The sequence below is a fragment of the Phalaenopsis equestris genome, unplaced genomic scaffold, assembly GCF_001263595.1.
Source record: "Phalaenopsis equestris unplaced genomic scaffold, ASM126359v1 Scaffold000044, whole genome shotgun sequence".
NCBI classification, from domain to species: domain Eukaryota; kingdom Viridiplantae; phylum Streptophyta; class Magnoliopsida; order Asparagales; family Orchidaceae; genus Phalaenopsis; species Phalaenopsis equestris.
Window position 1 is genome coordinate 252,583 of NW_018164486.1, and position 20,303 is coordinate 272,885.

The following is a 20,303-nucleotide window of genomic DNA, read 5'->3' on the forward strand; positions in this document are numbered from 1 at the left end:
CTTGAAAATTGAAATTATGAATTTATTTGAAAAGAGTTTGACTTGTTTGATTTACTTGAGCTGAAGGCTTGTGTTGATTGAATTTGATTTCATTTTAAAACTTGATTTGAGCTAATTCGGTTTGCTTGATTTAGGGTTTATCTCAAGTTAAGAGGGTTGTTTGTTCAAGTGTATTTTGGAGTGTTTTTAAAGTTTGTTTGAAGATATTTGAAGTTTATCTATAGAGTTATTTAGAGTTTGTTTGAGTTTAAAGTTATTTGTGGATGCTTGAGGATTATTTGAAATTTAGATTTACTTGAATATGTTTGAAGATTTTTTTGCAATTATTTAGAGGTTATTAAGATTTTTTGCATCGTGTTAGTGAACTTTTTGAATAGCTAAGTGAACGATGCAATTGTCTCTCTTATGAATGTTACCCTAAATAAAATATTTTGTCAATAATAGTTAACTCCAAAAAGTGCACAAACAAAATTATGCTTATCGAGTTAATAACTTGTGTAGAAAAACTATGACATATCTGAAACAATATAGTAAATATGTCATGTCATTGCTAAAAAAGAAAATTGCTCAGTCTATCTAACACATGAAATTGAATATCTCATACAAAAAATATTTTATTCAACCGATCTTTTATAAAGTATTTGCATTATGACACTAATCACTTCATTATCAATTCTTTCTCTTTTTTAATATATTTAATACAACAGTTTTTTAAAAACCAATATTCTGTACTCACACCTCCTCGATAAGATACCTAGATGCATTGGTCGCTTTAGTTTTTACTTGTTTCATCGACTACACCACAACTGTTTTGTCTTCGGTGATGCCTCGTTGCGATCTCAAAACACATTGATTGCCCGACATTGCTAATGAATGATTGTGGACTTCTATGAATTTATTAATAGTTCAATTACTTGCAGCGGTGATGCCTCGTTGCGATCTCAAAACACATTGATCGCCTGACATTGCTAATGAATGATTGTGGATTCTATGAATCTATTAATAGTTCAATTACTTGCATGATTAATGACAGACATAATCATTGCAGGGCAACTAATCATAGTATCTGATTTCTAGAAGTTCACTATACTACTTATTTTGAGTATTTTCTTCAAAAGAACTTGTAATAGAAAATATTTTGCTTCTATACATCTTATGTTTGACCAATAATTGATTTGATTATTCCAAACACTCAATCTTATTTGGTATGCATAATTGAAATATAAATCATTTGCCTCATTTTTATTATGAGCAATGATGTCCAAAAAATGTTCTATAATTGGTTTAAAATTCATAAGAATTGTATCTTTGTATGCATGTTTGGCCATTGGTACCTGCACATTGATGTGTTCATTACCCTTCAAAAAATTATTGTATAATGTGTAGAACGATTACGAGGAGAAAAATGCACCAAAAGCTAATATAAAATTTTACATGTCAGATAGGTAAATATTTGATTTTTCAGTGGTTATGTATGCAAATTCCCTTTAATTTTTTATCATGCCCAGTTATATGAGTTTCCCTAGGGGTGTAAACGAGCTAAACACGAGCTGACACGAGCTGAGCCCATGTTCGACTCATTTATATTTCAAGGTCAAAAAGTATGTTCGTGTTCGACTCGTTTGCTTAGAGAGCTGAATACGAGCCGTTCACGAACAAAAAATTGTTTTGACAACCTTAAACATATAACCATACAATATTTCGAGCTAAACGAGTTGAACTCCAACAACAAATATTTATTAGTGTCATTTGTGCTGATATGGTTAACTTAGCGAACTAGCATTTTTGACACCTAATTAAGCTTTTATCACGGCAAATGTACTCGTTGATACCCTCAAAATCCATTTGACGCCCGCCCCGTCTCCCCCACCGTTCCTCTCCCGCCAGCCCTCAATTCGCATTTCCCCGCGCCGCCGCTGTTGTTCTCTACTATCACAGTTGCGTCATCCCGTCCTCTTATGGACCCCTCTTGCTCCTCTTCCTTACCATCCACCACCCAACCTCTACCCTATCACACCGTTCTTCACCCTGAACCTAACCACACTTCCGCTGATCTTCCTTCCACCATTGCCCTCATCCAAAATCTGACAACACTCGCTGAATCCACCATCGATTCTATTTACGAATTTCTCTCTTCCACCCCTTCCTCTTCATCCGCCGCCAGCTACGTTGGTCGCTGCCCTTTCGACTCTCGTCACCTCTTGCCGCCGGAGTCCCTCTTTCGCCATTCCCTCACCTGCTCCTCCGCCCCTGGATCGCGTCTTTTGGACCTAGGCTTTCTTGATAACTTACATTACCCAAAATCACTCAGGTCCGAAGACCAGCTCCTGAAGGAGAATATCTTTGTCCGTCCCCTTCCTGAAGCTGAAGCGGACATCTGCTTCTCTCTTGAGGGCGAGCTTGGAGAAATCTATTCGAATTTCTTCTATAAGGACTGCCCTGGCGTTGTTACTTCTCCTGAGCCGAGCGCAACCTGCAGAACCTTTACGCTTCCTGCTATTTTGTCCTCCGAGTGCGCCAACTTTATTAATGAACGCTGCGAAGGAGGCGGAGATTTGGAGCATAAGGTTGGGATTCTTCCATCGGATTTGTTGGCTTTGAGATCTGAAGTTGAAGCGTGGAGTAACTTTCCTGCTGCATATTCTCATAGAGTTCTCCTTGTTGCTGTGCATATGCACAGGGCTGATGAATTTAGTTTGAAAAGATGGATAATTATGAACTCTCCTAAATTTGGGATCTTGATTGATGCGGCAATGAGGGATCATGCTTTTTTGCTTCTGAAGCTCTGCCTGAAAGTAGTAAGGACAGAAGCAGTTTGCTCTCTCAAGTTGTTTTTGGAGAAAAAAGGGTTTTTGGATCCAAAGGTTGTTAGATTTGAGTGCCCGCAGTTGGTTAGCAGCTTAACATGGCTGGCTTCTCAAATTTCTGTTTTATATGGTGAAGTGCATGGAAAATTCTTTGTGATGGGAATGCTGAAGGAGTCCTTCCTGTTTGCTGGAAGATGTTTGATGTTGTTTAGGAGGGAGGACAAGAATATCATCACTGGTAAGAAAGTGGTAGCAAGTCGTTCTGAGTGTAGTGGTAGTGAGCACAAATTGGAACTGTCTAAACCTGCAGGTAACATGGAGGTCGAAGTCCACAAACTTTCTGAAATTTCAAGCTGCGACAAAGTTTTTGTCTCTCAAGTTGCGTCTGCAATTGCTGCATTGCATGAGCGATCCTTGTTGGAGCAAAGACTTAATGCGCTGAGGTTTGCCGTACCACTGCCGAGATTCCATCGGTAACTTTGCCTCTTGGTCTATCCTCATTTATTATTTTATATAACTTAGTTCTCAATTTCTAACGATGTTTGTGTAGCCATCCTTAGGTAGAAACTAGGCTAAAAGAAGGGATAAATGATGTTGCCAGATTTGTCTGAAAACGTGTGGTTTTTTTTTTGTGCATTTTAAGTGTGGCTAGTGATGTCCTCTTCACTGACATATCCAAGCCTAAATATGGTGATATAATTCTTTTCTTGGAGGATTTACATACATACCATTCAATTCCTATGAATTTACATATTTAACACCTAAAATTCGATTTTTACATACAGGCTTCCTCACCTATGCCTGAAAATGTGTATTTCACCTTTTAAACGTTAAAATGGTGATATTTTTTATGTGATTTGAAAGATTTGGTCTTGTTACTGTACAAAACAAGGTTTGGGTGTTAGAAATGTAAATACATAGGATGGGTGATATGTTTGTCAATATCCCTTTTTTCTTTGGAGAAAATTTTTAAGAGATGAAAATTTTCTTTATTGTTGATGAGCAAGACAAGGAATCTGTTAAGGGTGGAAATATAGATAAGAGTTTTGGATGCATTTTTGAAGAACCATTGTTTTCGCTTCTCTCGGTTGTCGTTTTAAGGGATTTTTTTTATATTTTTAATTAATCACCAAAAAGCTGGGTTGCATCTTTGAAATAGAGAATTATGTCTTAACCCATAATTTCTAGGACTTTGAATGTAACTTATCAGTAGATTGCTTGGCCATGATGATGCTGTGAGAGCCAGATTGCTTAGGTCTTCTAACAATTACTGTGTGAGCAGATGTTTGATTCGATATGGTTATTCAAGTATTGAGTGATAGTGTAATATGTTATGGTAATATGTAGATTGGAATTGATCTCCCTAAATACTGTCAAAATGATACCGGTCATATTAGGTTGTGGTTTTCTGGCTATATTATAATGTTGCATAATTAATTCTAAATTGTGTAAATAATTTTTAAAATGATATTGTTCATATTAAAAATCAAGAGTTCCTTGCAGGTCATAACTTGAGCTCCTGTTAGTTGATGAGTATTCAAGTCCTTAAATATTATAAAATGAAGCACCATCTTACCTTTTAAGCTTATTTTAATATTGATAGATTGTTGGTTCTTTTTAGGGACATGCAAACATAGGAAACCATAATTGTGTTACACGGGCAATGCTTGAGCTTACTAATACCTTTATTATAGGTTTATCACAATAAAAAAAATTCGATCAAACATTGCAAAACTTTCTAATGTATTGTTTTTTGAGCTTTAATTTTTTTTCTCATTTAATTTATATTTCCCACCTTCAAATCTTTATTGCATACCCTCTTTACTTTATCTGCATTACTACAGGCAAAAATAAAAAAAATTAACTGTTCAATGATTAATATGCATAACTTTGCATAAATATATTATTCGTTAGATATGAGAATTAAAGATAATACAAAGATTCTTGCTTTTAGTGAGTTGGGCATGCTGAATGCATGGAGCTCCCATTGATGTCAGTTCTAGTGAGGGATTGACAACACAACATTTCTATTGTGTTTGCAGTGAGGTTATCTGTAAGATTCACCTCTAAATTACATTACGACAGTTGCTCCAGGCTTGCCTTCCCTGTGGCAAACAAGATAAATTGCCAAAATACTACTATTTAGGAAATCCCTAAAAAAGGTATTTTGTTGGAAGTTTACCAGCTTTTTAAGATTATTTATTGTCCGAAGAGCTGAGCTCATAATTTATAATTTGACTTGTTGGTGCTTGACATAATGATTGCATGGATGCTCACAAAAGTTTACTTGGTAAACCTCTACCTTGCATGCTCTTTTGAGTATAATGATAAGAATATAATCATCATTGTGCCCTATGTTGATAACTTGAGTAAAGTTATTCAATGTTCTTCATATAATGACAACGTGCAGTTATTTAAATGAATCATTTGACCTCTTGGTTGAATTCTGTCTCGTCGATTGGTTGTTCCAATCCAATAAATATGTTTTTATCGTTTGTGTAATTACTTTTCCTATAGAATTTACTTGGACAATTACAACCATTTCAACTTAAAAAATAAGTGATTTATCAAGAATTATGAAATGTCTTTTCATCAGTAGTTACAGTTGTCCATTTTCTATCAACAATGTCACACCTTTAACATGTCTAGAGGAATGCAAAATCACAGGAATACAACAGGCCAGCCTCAGTGTTTTTTGGATCCGTGAATTCCTCTCTCTAAGTCTACTTTCTGCTACTATATACTTCAAGTTTTACTTTTCTTCAATATTCGAAAATGTCACTGTCCCTTTCTGCATTCTGCTACTTAAATGCGGGCCTTAGTGTTGTGCTCTTTTTTTTTTATGTGGTTCACACTCAGTGATGTGAAAGCTTCCATGTGAGTTTATTGATTGAGAGTTACTTCTGCTGCAGGCATCTTGATTTTCCATTTTAGGATCTACTTTGTTTACTTTATGAGTCATATCTAAAATAAATGCGGATAAGATTATGCAATGTTATCCTTTTTTGTTGACAAGCCACAATTAGAAAAAGGAGCGGAATAGAAGTACACTTGGCTTTCAAAGGATCCCAACTATTCTATTAACCAACTGAAGTTCATGTCCGGATGTATTTTGCTTTGGCTCTTTTTCTTTATCCTTCTGAGTTGGTTCTATCCAAAGCATATCATTTATTTTTAAAATACTAAGAAACTTCCGTTTCATTTTCAAAGCCTCATGTCAACTTTTACTTTAAATTTTATGCAGATAACCTAAAGGGTGGTTTTTACATGTTTTCTATTCTCCAGGTTAAATGAATATATATCTACATCGATTAGGGCATCTCAGGAACGAGCAAAACGTTCCAACTATAGAGCATTATTGGAGCATGATGGACTTCTTTGGCAGCGCCCTAACAATCCGGTGAATTGCGTTGTTATGTTTTTGTTTTCTTATAATTTACTGCCTCTTGGATTTAACTTGCTTTGGTTCTTTAGTTGTATGTCACCTTATTAACTATTGCACCACCTTATTTACAACATTTTATTTTCCACGTGTAAGAGAGAATGATGACATTTTGAAATCATTGTTACAAGTAAATAACCTTTAAGTCCCTATACAATGGCCCTAGTAGCACTTAATTCTTGATTTTCACATTTTTTAAATTTAGGCTTAGAAATGTTGCAATAAATTAATTCAACTCTTTATGTCTTATTCTTAAGCTCTTTTTAGTTGCAGGCACAAAGATAATTGTTTTTATATCTCTTTAACTGGGTATGTTATTCCAATAGACATTCATTATGACTTTCGTATGTGAAACAGTTCATTGAACTTTTGCCAATGTGCTGTAATTGCTTGAATGAATAATAAAGGTCATGGTATATGTGGAGGGAAGGCAAAAAACAAAGCATATACCGTTTTACTAGAGCTCTATGAATTAACCGTTTTATAAGAGTTGGCTTTTATAAGAATTGATGAAATGATATAAATTTGTGCGCACAACAAATTTAACAAGTATAGATTGTATTGATTTTTTTTTAATTTTTTTTGCAAACTATTTATTTAAAAGTAGAATTAAAGTTTCCTAGGCATCTATCACTTTTGTTTTTTAATAATACATGTTTTTATTTATTTGTTCTGTTGGCCAATGACCCAAATTTCACACGCTTATTGAAGTTTGGATTGTTTTGTTTTCCAAATCAATGGTGTTTAACAAATAGGTCAGTTTACAAATAAACTAATTATGCATTTACTTATTCTCCTGAATGTATAAAGCTATTCTGCATTTGGAGCCTGAAAATTGGGGACACTTGGCTTTTGTCATGACGTTTTTAAGGTATCTCAAAAATTATAGATCAGATTCCACACCAATTTGGACAGAATGTTAGAATTTCAGAAAGGGAATGTGAAATAGGCAACTATATTACAGAATGATTAATCTGAAGTTGTAGAATTAGAGAAAAATTAGAGGAGCTAATGATATACAGTTTTGCCAATAATATGAATTAATTTGACAAAATTATGTTGCACAATATTGTTAAGGAACACTGTTTCCATTTTGTTATTTATACAACAATCAAGAGAACTGTTATAGGACTTCCTCATCGACTGCAGTATGTAACTATGTGGTGAGAAGCGTTTAAAGTTGACTTATGCTTACTGAATGATATAAAATCTATGATAGAACTTAAAATGGATATTTGCACAACTTCTTTGGTGGCTATGGGCCCATAAATCCACCAGTTAATTTGGGCGGTCGTTAACAGAGGTATTGGCATGAGGAAAATGCTAAGATGCCTTTTATTTATATTTAGACATCAGGAAGAATTGGGAAAGTGGTAATTTGGAGAATTTATCACATGAAAATGAAAACTTATATGCTAACCAACAATGTAATGATATAAAACAATTTAGTGGTTGCAAAATTATTTTAAACCTATGGATACTATACATGTGAATGGTTTCATTTTTATGTAGTTCAAAACTGCGTGGTAGCAATTGTTGTTTGATTCAACTACTTCTTGATAATATTTATGTTTACCTGTATTTTGGTTTAGCTTGTTGCCTTTTTCTTGTTACATCGTGAAATTATGCAATCTTTTAGGTACTTGAGTAGTAGTAGTATGTTGATTGAATCTATGACCTTATTTTTTTAACCTCTTTCCTTGTGCTATTCAGGAATTTGGCAAGTCAAAAACTAGAGAAGAGCTATTGGCTGAGGAAAGAGATTATAAACGGAGAAGAATGTCATATCGTGGAAAGAAGTTGAAGCGAAATACAACGCAGGTATGAACAAGTTCTAAATTTTCATGCGAAGTTGGCTCTTATCTTATGGGTTGTTGTGTCAAGACATATTGGACTTGGCATTTAGTCCAAAAACAGATAGCTGAAAAATATTTCGATATTTGAAATACTAAAGCTCCATTTGAGACAACTTTTACTACATTTGTGATTGGGAAAACAATAAAAAAATATTTTCTGTTTGGATGGAAAATCTGTACGGCTTTTCCTTGTTTTTTCCAAAATTTGATTTTGAAAAGCTGCTTTTGGGAAAACAAAAATAGAAATTGAGGTTTTAGATTGAGTTTTATTTCAATCTTTTCTGTTTTCAGGTTTTACATGACATTATTGAAGAGCACATGGAGGAAATCTACCTGGCAGGAGGTATAGGTTGTAATGTGAAAATGGCTTCAGAAAATACTTTTCTCCCAAAATTTGAGAGTGAAAGAAGTAAAGGCCTTGAGCTGCGGTGCAGTTCAAATGATGCATATGAGGCTAAAATGATGAAAGAAAAAACTCATGAGCATGATTCTCTTAATGATGGATCAAGCACCGGATCTTTACGAAAGGCCCCTCATGAAACTCGTTATGAGTTCTATGATGATCAACATAAATTGGAGAAAACCAAGCGAGAAACACTGAACTATCGTTCCAGAAGCCCCTCATATCACAGTGGTTATTCTCATTCAAGGGATAGATATTCAGAGCAGACGGATCAAACAAATTGGAGGTCAACTAGAGATAAGTATGAAAGGAGAGGTTCTAACTATATGTCTAGTTATAAAGATTACGATAATAGATCAACTTTGACTTCAAAGTCTCACGAAGCTACAAGATTTGAGTACAATTGCACACTACAATCTAGAAGAAGATGTGGCAGCAGAGCTTCTGAGAAGCAGCGGACGGATTCCAGCAGAGTGGATATGTTTGAGGACAGATATGAACCTTCTCGTTCATATGACAGTTCTGATACCTTTTATGAAGTGGATTCTGGAGGAAGCCATTATCTCCAGCCACAAAAGCCTGTCAGCCTAAAAAATGATAGTGAGCATCATTACAAGAAATAAAGCAGCAAATCTCATTACCATGTAAGTATTTTGATGCTTTCTATATTATGTACTAATATGAAGAGGGATCATTTTTTTTTTCAAATTAAGATATAGAATGTGTCTGTTTTAAATTCTTATACATGACTTTTTGAATGTTTAGTTGTTTACTGTGAGCTTTATTTTATTTTATTTTTGATAAACCAGTGGAGTACAATCTAAACCAGCTTCAGGATATTTTCTTCAGCTGTATCCTCCTATGTATCCTCTACTTTTCTTCTGCTTTTGATTTGCGTTCTTCATTATGTTCTTTCCCGTTGTTTCTGTGCAAGTACTGACGTTGAATGTTTCTCCTGTTATATATAAATACATCATATGCTTTTTCATTGTTATTAATTAATTTTAGCATTTGAACAATGACTTGCCGTCTGTTTGGATTCCAGTTCTCAGTCCTTAAAAGTTTCTTTGCATTACTTGTTTGCCTTCACGACCTTCTATGATAGATTGATATCCTAAAGTTTTTATGTTAGCAGAGTATCATAAGAATATTCATAATCTATTGCCTGCTAGATTAAAGTTAATGATCCTCTTTAAAAGAAAATCAATTCAGGATTTTAGACTATTGCTTGAAAGTCTTGTTGTCATTGCAAGCTTATTATTTCAAGAGGTTGCATGATCTATATATATTTTTAGAATGGGATCCTCTACTCTTTGTGCAGGATCCATCCAATAACTTGGCAAAACTTCACCAAAGAACATGACAAAAATCTAAAGTACTTGTCCAAGTCGATGCCAATTTTATGGAAAATGTTACTTTTGTTGACAATTTTTTTTTAAAATTTGAATTTAATTTTGTCCTGCTCATAATGCCCAATTGAATTTTTTATTTCTTGTTTTTTTTTTCTGTGGTCAACTTTTTGTGGATATGGCTTATGGATCCCACTTTGGGACTGATTGTTTTCTCTTTTCCTTTTCCTTTTGTTTGGCACTTGATGTTGATATTTGACTTCTGCCCAACAGTCTGTCACACTGTAGCTAACCCCTTAGAATGTCAATCAATGGTTTAGTAGAAGGGGACGACTCAGTCAAATACAATTATCACCAATACTCGTTCTAATTTGTAAAAATTAGGAGTCAGTGGGTGACAAATTAAGCACATGATTTTCTTTTCTGAATTGATGGGCTGTATTCTACAATACGTAGAAATTTTAAAAAATACAAATTCATACTGTAAAAATTAGGAGTCAGTGGGTGACAAATTAAGCTCACTTAATTGCCACAAATATAAAAAATCCAATTCAATTCACCATTCTTTCATATTCGTAACACAAGGGCAATATGAATGATAATTTCACAAAATATAACAAAGCTGTTAAATACCAAACATATAAAAATATATATTCCAAAAGTCTTCATAACTTTTTCAAAAATTTTGATTGTTACCCCTCTTTGGAAAGCAACAACATACAGGAATAGTTTACAAACTCAATGAAATAATCACTGCAAAAGTAAGTTTTTGTAAATGGAAAGTAAATAATGTGCATGCTTAATTATGCCTAATATGAGTGACAACAATACATAATAAACATATTTTAAGCACGATGAATATGTAAATAATGTTATAAAAATAATATTCAATAAAAAAGTGTAATAATAATCTATTTCATTCACTCCTCGCACAATCATATTAACTTTTTTAATTGTTTCATACTTAATATATATCGCCTTAAGAATATCACTTGTATTTGATTAAACTTTGATTTAATTCATTTATTGGGTCGTCACATAGCCGGTTAGCTATAGCATTCATTGATAAAAAATATTTTTCTTTCAACATATCAATTATCAAGGACTGTTACCAAAATGGCCGTTCCTGTCTCAATATCAAAAGTGAAAATTTTGTAATTTCACAGCCGTCTCTATCTGCGCATGTCATCAGTACATAGTTTACTTATCATAATATTTGTGACATATCCTTGATTATTTTACATGTTACAAATCATTTCTCATATGAAGTTATAGTTTTATAAGTGTACTTGCTAGTAAATTAATTAATGAATATGTCAAATGATATAAGAAAATTAGTAAAATGAGTAATGCCTATTCAAATTTTACTTTTTAATAACACGAGCAAGTATTCTACAATATGTAGAAATTTTAAAAAATACAAATTCATATCTATATAACTTCCAAAATAATTACTACCCCAAAAAATATCTCAAAACTCTCTATCCCATCAATATTTTACATAAAATGAAATTTCTAAATTTAAATCTTACCTCAAATAGCAAATTTGTCCCTAAATTCCACTTCCCTTTCTCCCTTCTCCCTTCTTTCATTGTGCTTATTTGTTTTTTTTATTCCTTTTCTGTTTTCTACAAAATTTTCCTATATGTGAGCCGTGTCTCTAAGCTCTCCGTTCTCTGTCTTCCCGCGAGGAGGAATAATATCGAGGATGAAAATTGAAAAAATCAGAGAATGAGTCATACACACATGCACGCGCATGCACACACTCGCACACACACATACGTACACACATACGCACACACACACATGCGCGCGCGCGCACCCTTGCACCCGCACAGGCTCACACAAATTAATTTATTTAAAATTAAGTTAAGAAACTAAAAAAAATCAATCTTATTAGAAAAAGAAATCAGAATTTGAACAAGGAACAAAAAGAAAATCTAATTGAGCCTCCGACAACAAAGATGCAAAATGACGGACGCACTACATTTAAATAAAATGGACGCGGGATTTGAAGCTTGGAGAGAAATGAGGGAGGAGAGAAACACACCTAATAAAAAATAGAGATAAAGGAGAGATAAATTAAGTTATATTAATGGGATGCACAACAAACACATTAATTTATTCAAATGAATTCCATGCACCAAGTGCACTTGTTAAATGATAAATAACTGAATTTTAACGTTTCAAAATTTAATTCCATTGGTTTCAGTGGAAATTTATGAAAAAAATGATTTCCATGCTTAATGAAAGTTAATTCTATCGGTTTCAGATAGAGAGAACACTTAGAAATTTAAAGTGCCATGTTAATTTTATTCTTTTTTTCGTATTTCATATTAAAAATAGAGTTTACGTTTAGAAACACAGAGAACATCTCAATATTTTATGTATATAGTGAAACAACAACAACAACAAGCCTTTATCCCACTTAGTGGGGTCAGCTACATGAATCGTTTTTCTCCATTTTGTCCTATTGAGTGTTATATTTTCATTTAGTTCTACTAAATTAAGATCATTTTTTAGACAAGCCCAAGTCTTTCTAGATCAACCTTTACTTTTTTTAGCATAAATCAAATCTATAACATCTACTCTTTTAACCAGATCATCTAGTGGTCGATGTTTAATGTGATCAAACCATCTAAAGATGACTCTCTGTAATATTGTTTGCTAGAGGAGCTACACCAGCCATTTCACGGATACATTCGTTTCACATTTTCTCTAAGTGTCAAGTCACTCATCCATTTAAGCATTCTCATCTCAGCAACACTTAACTTGGTTTTATCCTTCTTTTTTAAAGACTTACATTCTGCGCCATAAAACATTGTAGGTCTCACCACCATCTTATTAAATTTTCATTTAAATATAAGCGGTACTTTTCTATCACACAATAAATCCGATGCATTCTTCCACATCAACCATCCAACTTAAATTCTACTAACATCCCCATCTATATCACCATCACTTTGAACAATAGACCCGCGGTATCTAAAACATTCACACCTTGTAATGATTTGATCATTCATTGTTACAACTCTACCACTAGATCTATTATTATTAAAATTACATTCCATATATTGAGTTTTAGAGCTACTCAAATGAAGGCCTTTAAATTCTAATGTAGACATCTATAATTCAAGTTTTCTTGAACTCATTCTCTAGTCTCATTCACAAAAATGATATCATCAGCGAAAAGCGTACATCGAGGTACATCCTCCTGTAAATGTCCAACAAGAGCATCCATAACTAAAGAAAAAAGAAATGTGCTTAAAGCCTATCCCTGATGTAATCCAATTGAAATAAGAAAATACTTGGTAAATTCTCCTTTTTTTCAAACACAAGTAACAGCCTCGTATACATATCTTTAATTATTTTAATATAATCCACATGAACACCTTTCTTTTCCAAAACAATTTCTCTTTGAACCTTATTATAAGCTTTTTCTAAATCAATAAAATGCAGATTGTCCTTACTCTCTCTGTACTTCTCCATCAAACCTCTCAATAAATATATAACTTCCATAATAGACTTGCCTGACATTAATCCAAATTGTTTATGAGAAATCTTTGTATCACGTCTTGACCTATGTTTAATTATTCTCTCCCATAATTTTAATGATGCCCGATTAACTTAATTCCTCTATAGTTTGCACACTCTTGTGCATTACACTCTTGTGGTGCATTCCCTTTATTCTTAAAAATAGGGACCAAAATACTCTTCCTCCACTCTTCAGACATTTTTTTAGTTTTAAAATAATATTAAAAAGTTATATTTCCACACTTCTATTGGGATATCATCATGTTCTATTGATTTTCTTCCCTTAGTGTTTAAAATAATATTAAAAAGTTTATTAAGTTAATAATTAACTTCTTTATGAACATACCAAAACTTGAAATCTTAAAGTTTATTTATAAAATTAATTTTATTTACGTCTTTTGGTCCCCATCTAATTTTTTGATAAAATTTCATTGTATTTTTTATCTTCCAACTCTTCATTTTCAAACTCAAAATTAATAATCGATGTTTAGTATTTAAATTTTTACGTGGAATGACCCTACAATCTTTATATTCTCGACAACCTCTTTTTTTAATAAAAAATATTCACTGTGTTTTATTAGATTCATTCTTTTGAGTAATAATATGCTCAATCTCTTTTCTTAATTAAATTTTTAGCAATAACAACATCATAGGGTACAAAAAAATCTAATACGACTCTGTCTTCTTCATTAATATATCCAAAATTATAATCACCATGAATACTTCTAAAATCTTCAACCACTCCACCACATGATCATTTAAATCTCTTTCAATAAAAATCTTTCTTCGAGAGATCGTTTTGTATTTATTCTTCTAGGTTATTACAAAATTTTTCTTTTAAACCTTTATCTAAATCTATTTGAGGAGCATAATCATTTATAACATTAAAAATCTTATTTTTTACAACAATTTTTAAGACTATAATTCTATCTTCAATTCTATTAATTTTTATAGTATTATCTTTCAAATTCTTATATATAATTACATCTACACTATTTTATTATCTTTCAAATTCTTATATATAATTACATCTATACTATTTTAGTGCGACTCCTACCTGAATATCAAAGTTTAAAACCTAAGATATTAATCTCCTTAGTCTTTTCTCCAACCTATTTAGTTTTCTGAATGCATAAAATATTTATCTTCCTATGAATCATAATGTCAATTAATTCCATTAATTTATCTACGAGAGTACCTATATTCCAAGATTCTATCATAATATTATTTTTATGGATTAAGTTTTTTGCCCGCATCTGTCCATAATATTGAAACATTTGCTTATTTAATACTACACACAAACGTCGGTGTAGTGACTCTTTCACATTTTTCATTGTATTCAGACATATGGAACGTCATTTCCAAGGGAAATACTAAAATTTACATAACGATTTAAAGGATTTATATCATGATTTTTCAAAAAATTTTACGTTGGCTGTCGACTACCTAATGCAACCATCAACTTTTCGTATCCGGGGCTTGGGACCCGGTAATGATAGTGTTTTGCATATAGCTGGAACATTGAAATTTATTCTATTAATTTCTTATGAATAATATATTGTTTTATATTTATAATAGAAAGACAGTACATCTATAAAACATAAATTCTATTAAAAAATGATTCAATATTATATTGGAAACCAGAACAACTCAATTATATTGAAAAATGATTCTATTCCTTTCACGTGTATTTATGAATTTATTGATTAAATATATAAAATGTAGGGTTAAGATTCATCTTTAAAAATTAAGGATGAAGATTTAAAATCATATTAAAAAAAAATGAAAGGGTAGGATTTCATTTGGGAAGAAACAATTGTTGGCTTTATGATAGTATGTATATATATATATAGCGGGCGTTGTTAGGGTTTCGACTGATGACGATTCTCAGCAGTGATTCCTCACAGCTTTCTCGACGACGCTCGCTCGTAGACGTACTTGTCGTCGATGCTCGCTCGCGTCGTCTCTGTAATTGACGACGTATCCCGCGTTTTCGACGATGTCTGCTGTCGCGGCTTGCGTCTTGCACGACGACACCTCCTTCGCAGCTTCCCGACGACGCGATTTCGCAGTTCTTTCCAGACGACATCCTTGTTTGCCGACGATGTCTCCTTCGCACTTCACTATTCCAGGCGAGGTCTTTGTTTCCTGCCCGTCAGATCAACTTGTCGGCGGAGATGGCATCGACTATTCATTCCTATGCCACTGCAGTTGCCGACGGCCATTCTATTCCAACCATCGACTATTCATTCCTATGCCACTGCAGTTGCCGGCGGCCATTCTATTCCAACTCGTGCTCCTCTTTTAGATTCAAAGACTGGTTTTCGTATATGTAAATCTTGCAATGTTTCACAATCATTTTACGAGGCTCTTGAAAGTGGTGGCGATCACACCTTCATTAAAAAACTGGGAAAAAAAATGGGAAGCATGTTCTTATTCTCACAGAGGTGGAAACCAGTACTCTCGCATCTTCATGGTGTTTTGCTCTAGTGGAAAAAATTCTTTATGGTCACCCAAAACTTGAGATCATTCGAATAGAATTGATGCTATGAAGTTGTTGGGCAGTTGAAATATTGGTTTACTTGACTGTCGACATATACTGATTCAATTGTCTCACGATGCTGATTACACTCGCATTTTTTCTCGAAAAATTAGCAAGATCGACAACCGTTATATGAAAATTCTGAAGTAGACTATTGGTTTTGATCCAAAAGCAAAGTCCCTTATCATTCCAGTTTGGATAAAGTTTCCGGGGTTAAAATTACATCTGTTCAACTTGAAAATTCTCTACTCCTTGGCAACTGCTTACGGTAAGTCTCTTAAGGTTGATAGTTCTACGTTTGGTGTCTCCAGACCCTCTGTGACTTGTGTGTTAGTTGAGAGGGATATCACTCAACCAACTCCAGATGAGATAAGGATTGGAACCACTCACATCGGGTATTGGTAAAAGATTGAAATAGAACCACACCCTCCTTATTGCTCTCATTGCAGTATGTTTGGCCACATCTCTACTATTTTCTATCGTTTGCATTCTCATATAAGACCGGATATCGCTAAAGATCAACCACCTATCATCCCTATTGAGAAGATGCAACATGATCATATTTCCAACACCATAGTTCCTGACAAAGAACGTCATACTACAGCTACAGACCACTGATACCACCCACTGTTATTCACTGTTATTAAATAAACCTCACTCACGTGCCAAGACACACGAGAGTGCTCCTTTGATCCAATAATAGATTAGCCGGTACAACTTGTAATTGCTTCTAATGTTCAACAACATGCACATCGCACACCCCCAGCACACTTTAAACCAGGATCAGGCGAGCCAATCTTCGGATGATGAATGACAGGTCTATTTCAGGAGGAGGAAGAAGAATGGAGGCCGACTCCAGCTCGGGAACATATTTGATGATACATTGATTACTACTGACAATGACAATCATCTTACCAACTTATTAGTTTGCTCATTCCCTAGAACTAGAGGCAGAGGCAGAGGTAAAACCAAATTGTGTCGCTCTCTAGCCATCTGATATTTTGTATTTCGGCACTTTTAGGTTTTTTCTTTAAGTCTCTAATGTATTTTTTTGTATTTTCTAGTTTTGGAATTATTTATGGTTATTGTGTGTGCACGGTGTCATGCTTGGGCCCTTCCATATATTGTATATGTAGCTTTCTTTCTAGTTAATATATTATATATATATATATATATATATGCAAATTTCATCGGCAGCGGGCTATATTGCTGTTAGATATGTAAAATATATATATATTCAACTCTGAAGAACTATATTGCTCTATTTTTTGTTGAGACTGCCGCTTCAGTTTGCTTGATAGCTTGGAAATAATTTATTCTGAACAGCTGGTGTTGCTAGAAAGTTAGAGAAAGTACCCGACATAGTTAGTTTAGCCTATTTTTCGGTTCATTTCTCATTATTCATCAATTATAGTAAATTTTTTTTAGTATAGGTATGCTATACATTTTTTTTGTTAGTGAAGATATGCTATACATTGAATTATGCACCTATGATCTTAAATATTTTTTCTTTTGCAATGCAATGATCTGTAATGTTTTTAATTCTGGGCATAGTTGGCTTTAACTTTGAATTAATTTTTAGTTTCAAATGAACAGTCGTATCGCCAATATTTATGTTTTTGTTCTAGGATGGTGTGTTACACAATGAGAATTGATGTGCTTAAGAACAACATTATTTTGTTTTATGTTGGAAATATTTATTGTGGAGGCTATTTTAAAGATTCAACTAATGAAAAATCCTTATAAATGTTGAGAGATATATATGATTGTGTACAATGATAATAGATTTGGTTCAGTTTTATGTAGAAAATGTGTCTGAGAGAAGTTAAAGCCATTAAATTATGTATGATTGCATAACTTTTATAATTGAAATTTAGGTGCTTCTACATACACGGCACTCAATTCTTATGTATTTAGACACCTAAATTTTGTTTTTTTACATTTATGCTATCAAAATCTCTCATATTGCATAAAAAATACCGCCATATTAACTTTTAAGAAGGGATAAACATTTTTTTATGCATACGTAAGGTGATATGTATGTAAAAATTGAAGCTTAGGTATTAGAGATATAAATACATAGGAACTTATTGGTATTTATGTAAATCTACCTAAAATTTAAAGCTAAGTTGTTAAATAGAGAGGCGATTCTAGCATTGCAGAATAGGAGAGTACTATGGAGACTTGAAGCTGATTTGCAGTTCGATCAAGGTCGATATGAAATTGTGTGTTGGGCGATTAAAAAGTTTTAATGACCAATTGAGGGGCAGAAATGAGAATATAAACATGAAGATGTTAATTTAGAAAGTAAGACTGCAAACGGTTATATTCAAGGGATGGAATAACACAAATTGATTACAAGATACTGAAAAATAGATTAAATTATTTTTGGCACGTGCAATGTGAGAGTTAGAATAGGACATGCGTATAACAAAGCTAACATACCTTGTAATTCATGCATAAAATTGACTCTGTATCTTGTCGACAAGTCATGTAGCATTACGAATGGAGGAATATGAAAGGAATGGAGTAGAGGAATTATGAGTTAACCCTAAATAGTTGGGATAAGGCAATGATGGTTATGATAATGGTCAGTACTTTTCATCCCATCCCAAAGCTTCCTTGGCTTTTATGCTGCTGATTTTGCTGCAACACTTGAGGTAGTTTGAGATCACTTTTATTTTTTATTTATCTTGTTGTGTTTTGGCTTCTTCTTCTTCTTCTTGTTGTTTTGTTTATGTTTTGATTTGAATCAAAACATGTTTTTAAAGTATGGTTGTTTTTAAAAAAACACTAAGAACACCTAAAAGTTATTGAGTGTCTTCCAAAAACATGTTAATTTATTTTTAGGAAGTAAAAAACATGCCAAACAAATATGTTTATAAAACAAAAGAAAAAGAAAAATAAAGAATAAAATTGATCCCAAACAAATCTTTGATGCTGTCATCTACTGTTCCTTTTTATATGCTATGCTGACTGATTCATTTGCATTGCAAATTTTGATCTATCATTGCCTTTTATTCGTCTACTTCCAGGCAGGCTGCTCATTTTCTCATCTGTGCAGGTATATTGTATGCATTATGTTTTTTCAAGTTAGTCCTCCTAAACTGATAATTTCGAAGCTGGTATCATAATTTTTAAAGGCATTTACGCACACACCACTGAATTCTTATATATTTACATATCTAACACCTAACATTTAATTTTTCCGTACATGCGGCTCATATCTTTGATATGCATAAAAAATATCCTCTATTACTAACTTTTTACATGTGAAATACACCTTTTATTGCATAGGTTATGACACCAAAGTGTTATAGATGGAACTTTTAGGTGTTACATATGTAAATACATAAAAATTGTGTGGTATGCATGTAAATTTTCCTATAATTTATCAAGCAAATCTTTTGTTCTGCGGATGCTTTATGGATTCATCCAATAATGCATTGATTTTGTCATAATCATGGTAGGTACCTTTGCTATGGCTTCATCAAACTCTTCAACACAACGCCGTTATGTTTTGGGGAGGGGCTGAGAAAGTCACTCTAGAGGAAATATAATAGAAGGTTCCTTTCTAATTTCTCTGATTCTACTTTTTATTTTTATTTTATTATTGCTTTTTTAAAACATATCCATTGTGATGTTTAAAAGACTGGTGAAATATAAATGTAGCATTAATATAAAGAACAAACAATGTGATTCATAAAGTTGGCCTCTACTGATTTGGATTCATTGTTCTTCATGTTTGGTTTGATTCCAATTTTGTTTGTTGGGTGCAGCTTGTTTGGCTCGAAATTTAGCTTGTACAATTTAAAAATAATAAAATTAAAATTTTTTTTTTTAAAATACAGCATAAAAAAGTAATAAAAATATTTATTTATTTATTTAATTTGAGCTAAAAGGAGTTGGAAATGTTGAGCTAAAAGAACTGTGTTCTGCTGGTTTATTTAATGAATATTGTCTACAAAATTAGAATCCAAGCAGCCATGCTAAATTCAAATCAAATTACTTATTTTTTTTACTTATTTAAGGGGCCATATTATTTCAAAGTTTAGAGTCATTATCCCGAACAGCCTTTTGTGTCATTGCCATTGATGATCATGAGATGGACATTTGTATTCAACTATGGTAGAATAGTGCATTCAATTCGGCCGTGTACCACATTGGTTAGAAATAGTGAAGAGTTGCAAAGTAGGGATGTAAATGAGCTGAGCTTGAGTGAGCTTAGGCTTGGCTTGTGTTCGGCTCGGTCGAAATTGATAGTGTTCGAAAGTGGCTCGTGAACATTGTTCGTGTTTGGTTCAATTTAAATATTCGTGTTTATGTTCGGTTTGAAATTGACTCGTTAAAATTAAAATAAAAAATAGATG

The 20,303-nt window shown here is 33.0% G+C and overlaps 1 protein-coding gene across 1 annotated transcript; it reads left to right on the top strand.

The window, feature by feature from the left end:
• Positions 1–1,845: 1,845 nt before the first annotated feature.
• On the top strand, positions 1,846–19,641 carry LOC110019068 (U11/U12 small nuclear ribonucleoprotein 48 kDa protein). The gene is made up of 6 exons (XM_020716606.1): positions 1,846–3,045; positions 3,118–3,280; positions 6,093–6,207; positions 7,963–8,070; positions 8,397–9,152; positions 19,404–19,641. The coding sequence occupies exons 1-5, from the start codon at positions 1,959–1,961 to the stop codon at positions 9,129–9,131; spliced, it is 2,208 nt and encodes a 735-aa protein (XP_020572265.1). The 5' UTR covers positions 1,846–1,958; the 3' UTR covers positions 9,132–9,152; positions 19,404–19,641.
• Positions 19,642–20,303: the final 662 nt, after the last annotated feature.

Excerpts from the sequence above, each read along its gene's own strand:
- LOC110019068 (XM_020716606.1), top strand. The coding sequence starts at position 1,959 with ATGGACCCCTCTTGCTCCTCTTCCTTACCATCCACCACCCAACCTCTA. Across the intron at positions 6,208-7,962 it reads GGCAGCGCCCTAACAATCCG|GAATTTGGCAAGTCAAAAAC; the intron begins GTGAATTGCGTT and ends TGTGCTATTCAG. Across the intron at positions 8,071-8,396 it reads TGAAGCGAAATACAACGCAG|GTTTTACATGACATTATTGA; the intron begins GTATGAACAAGT and ends TTCTGTTTTCAG.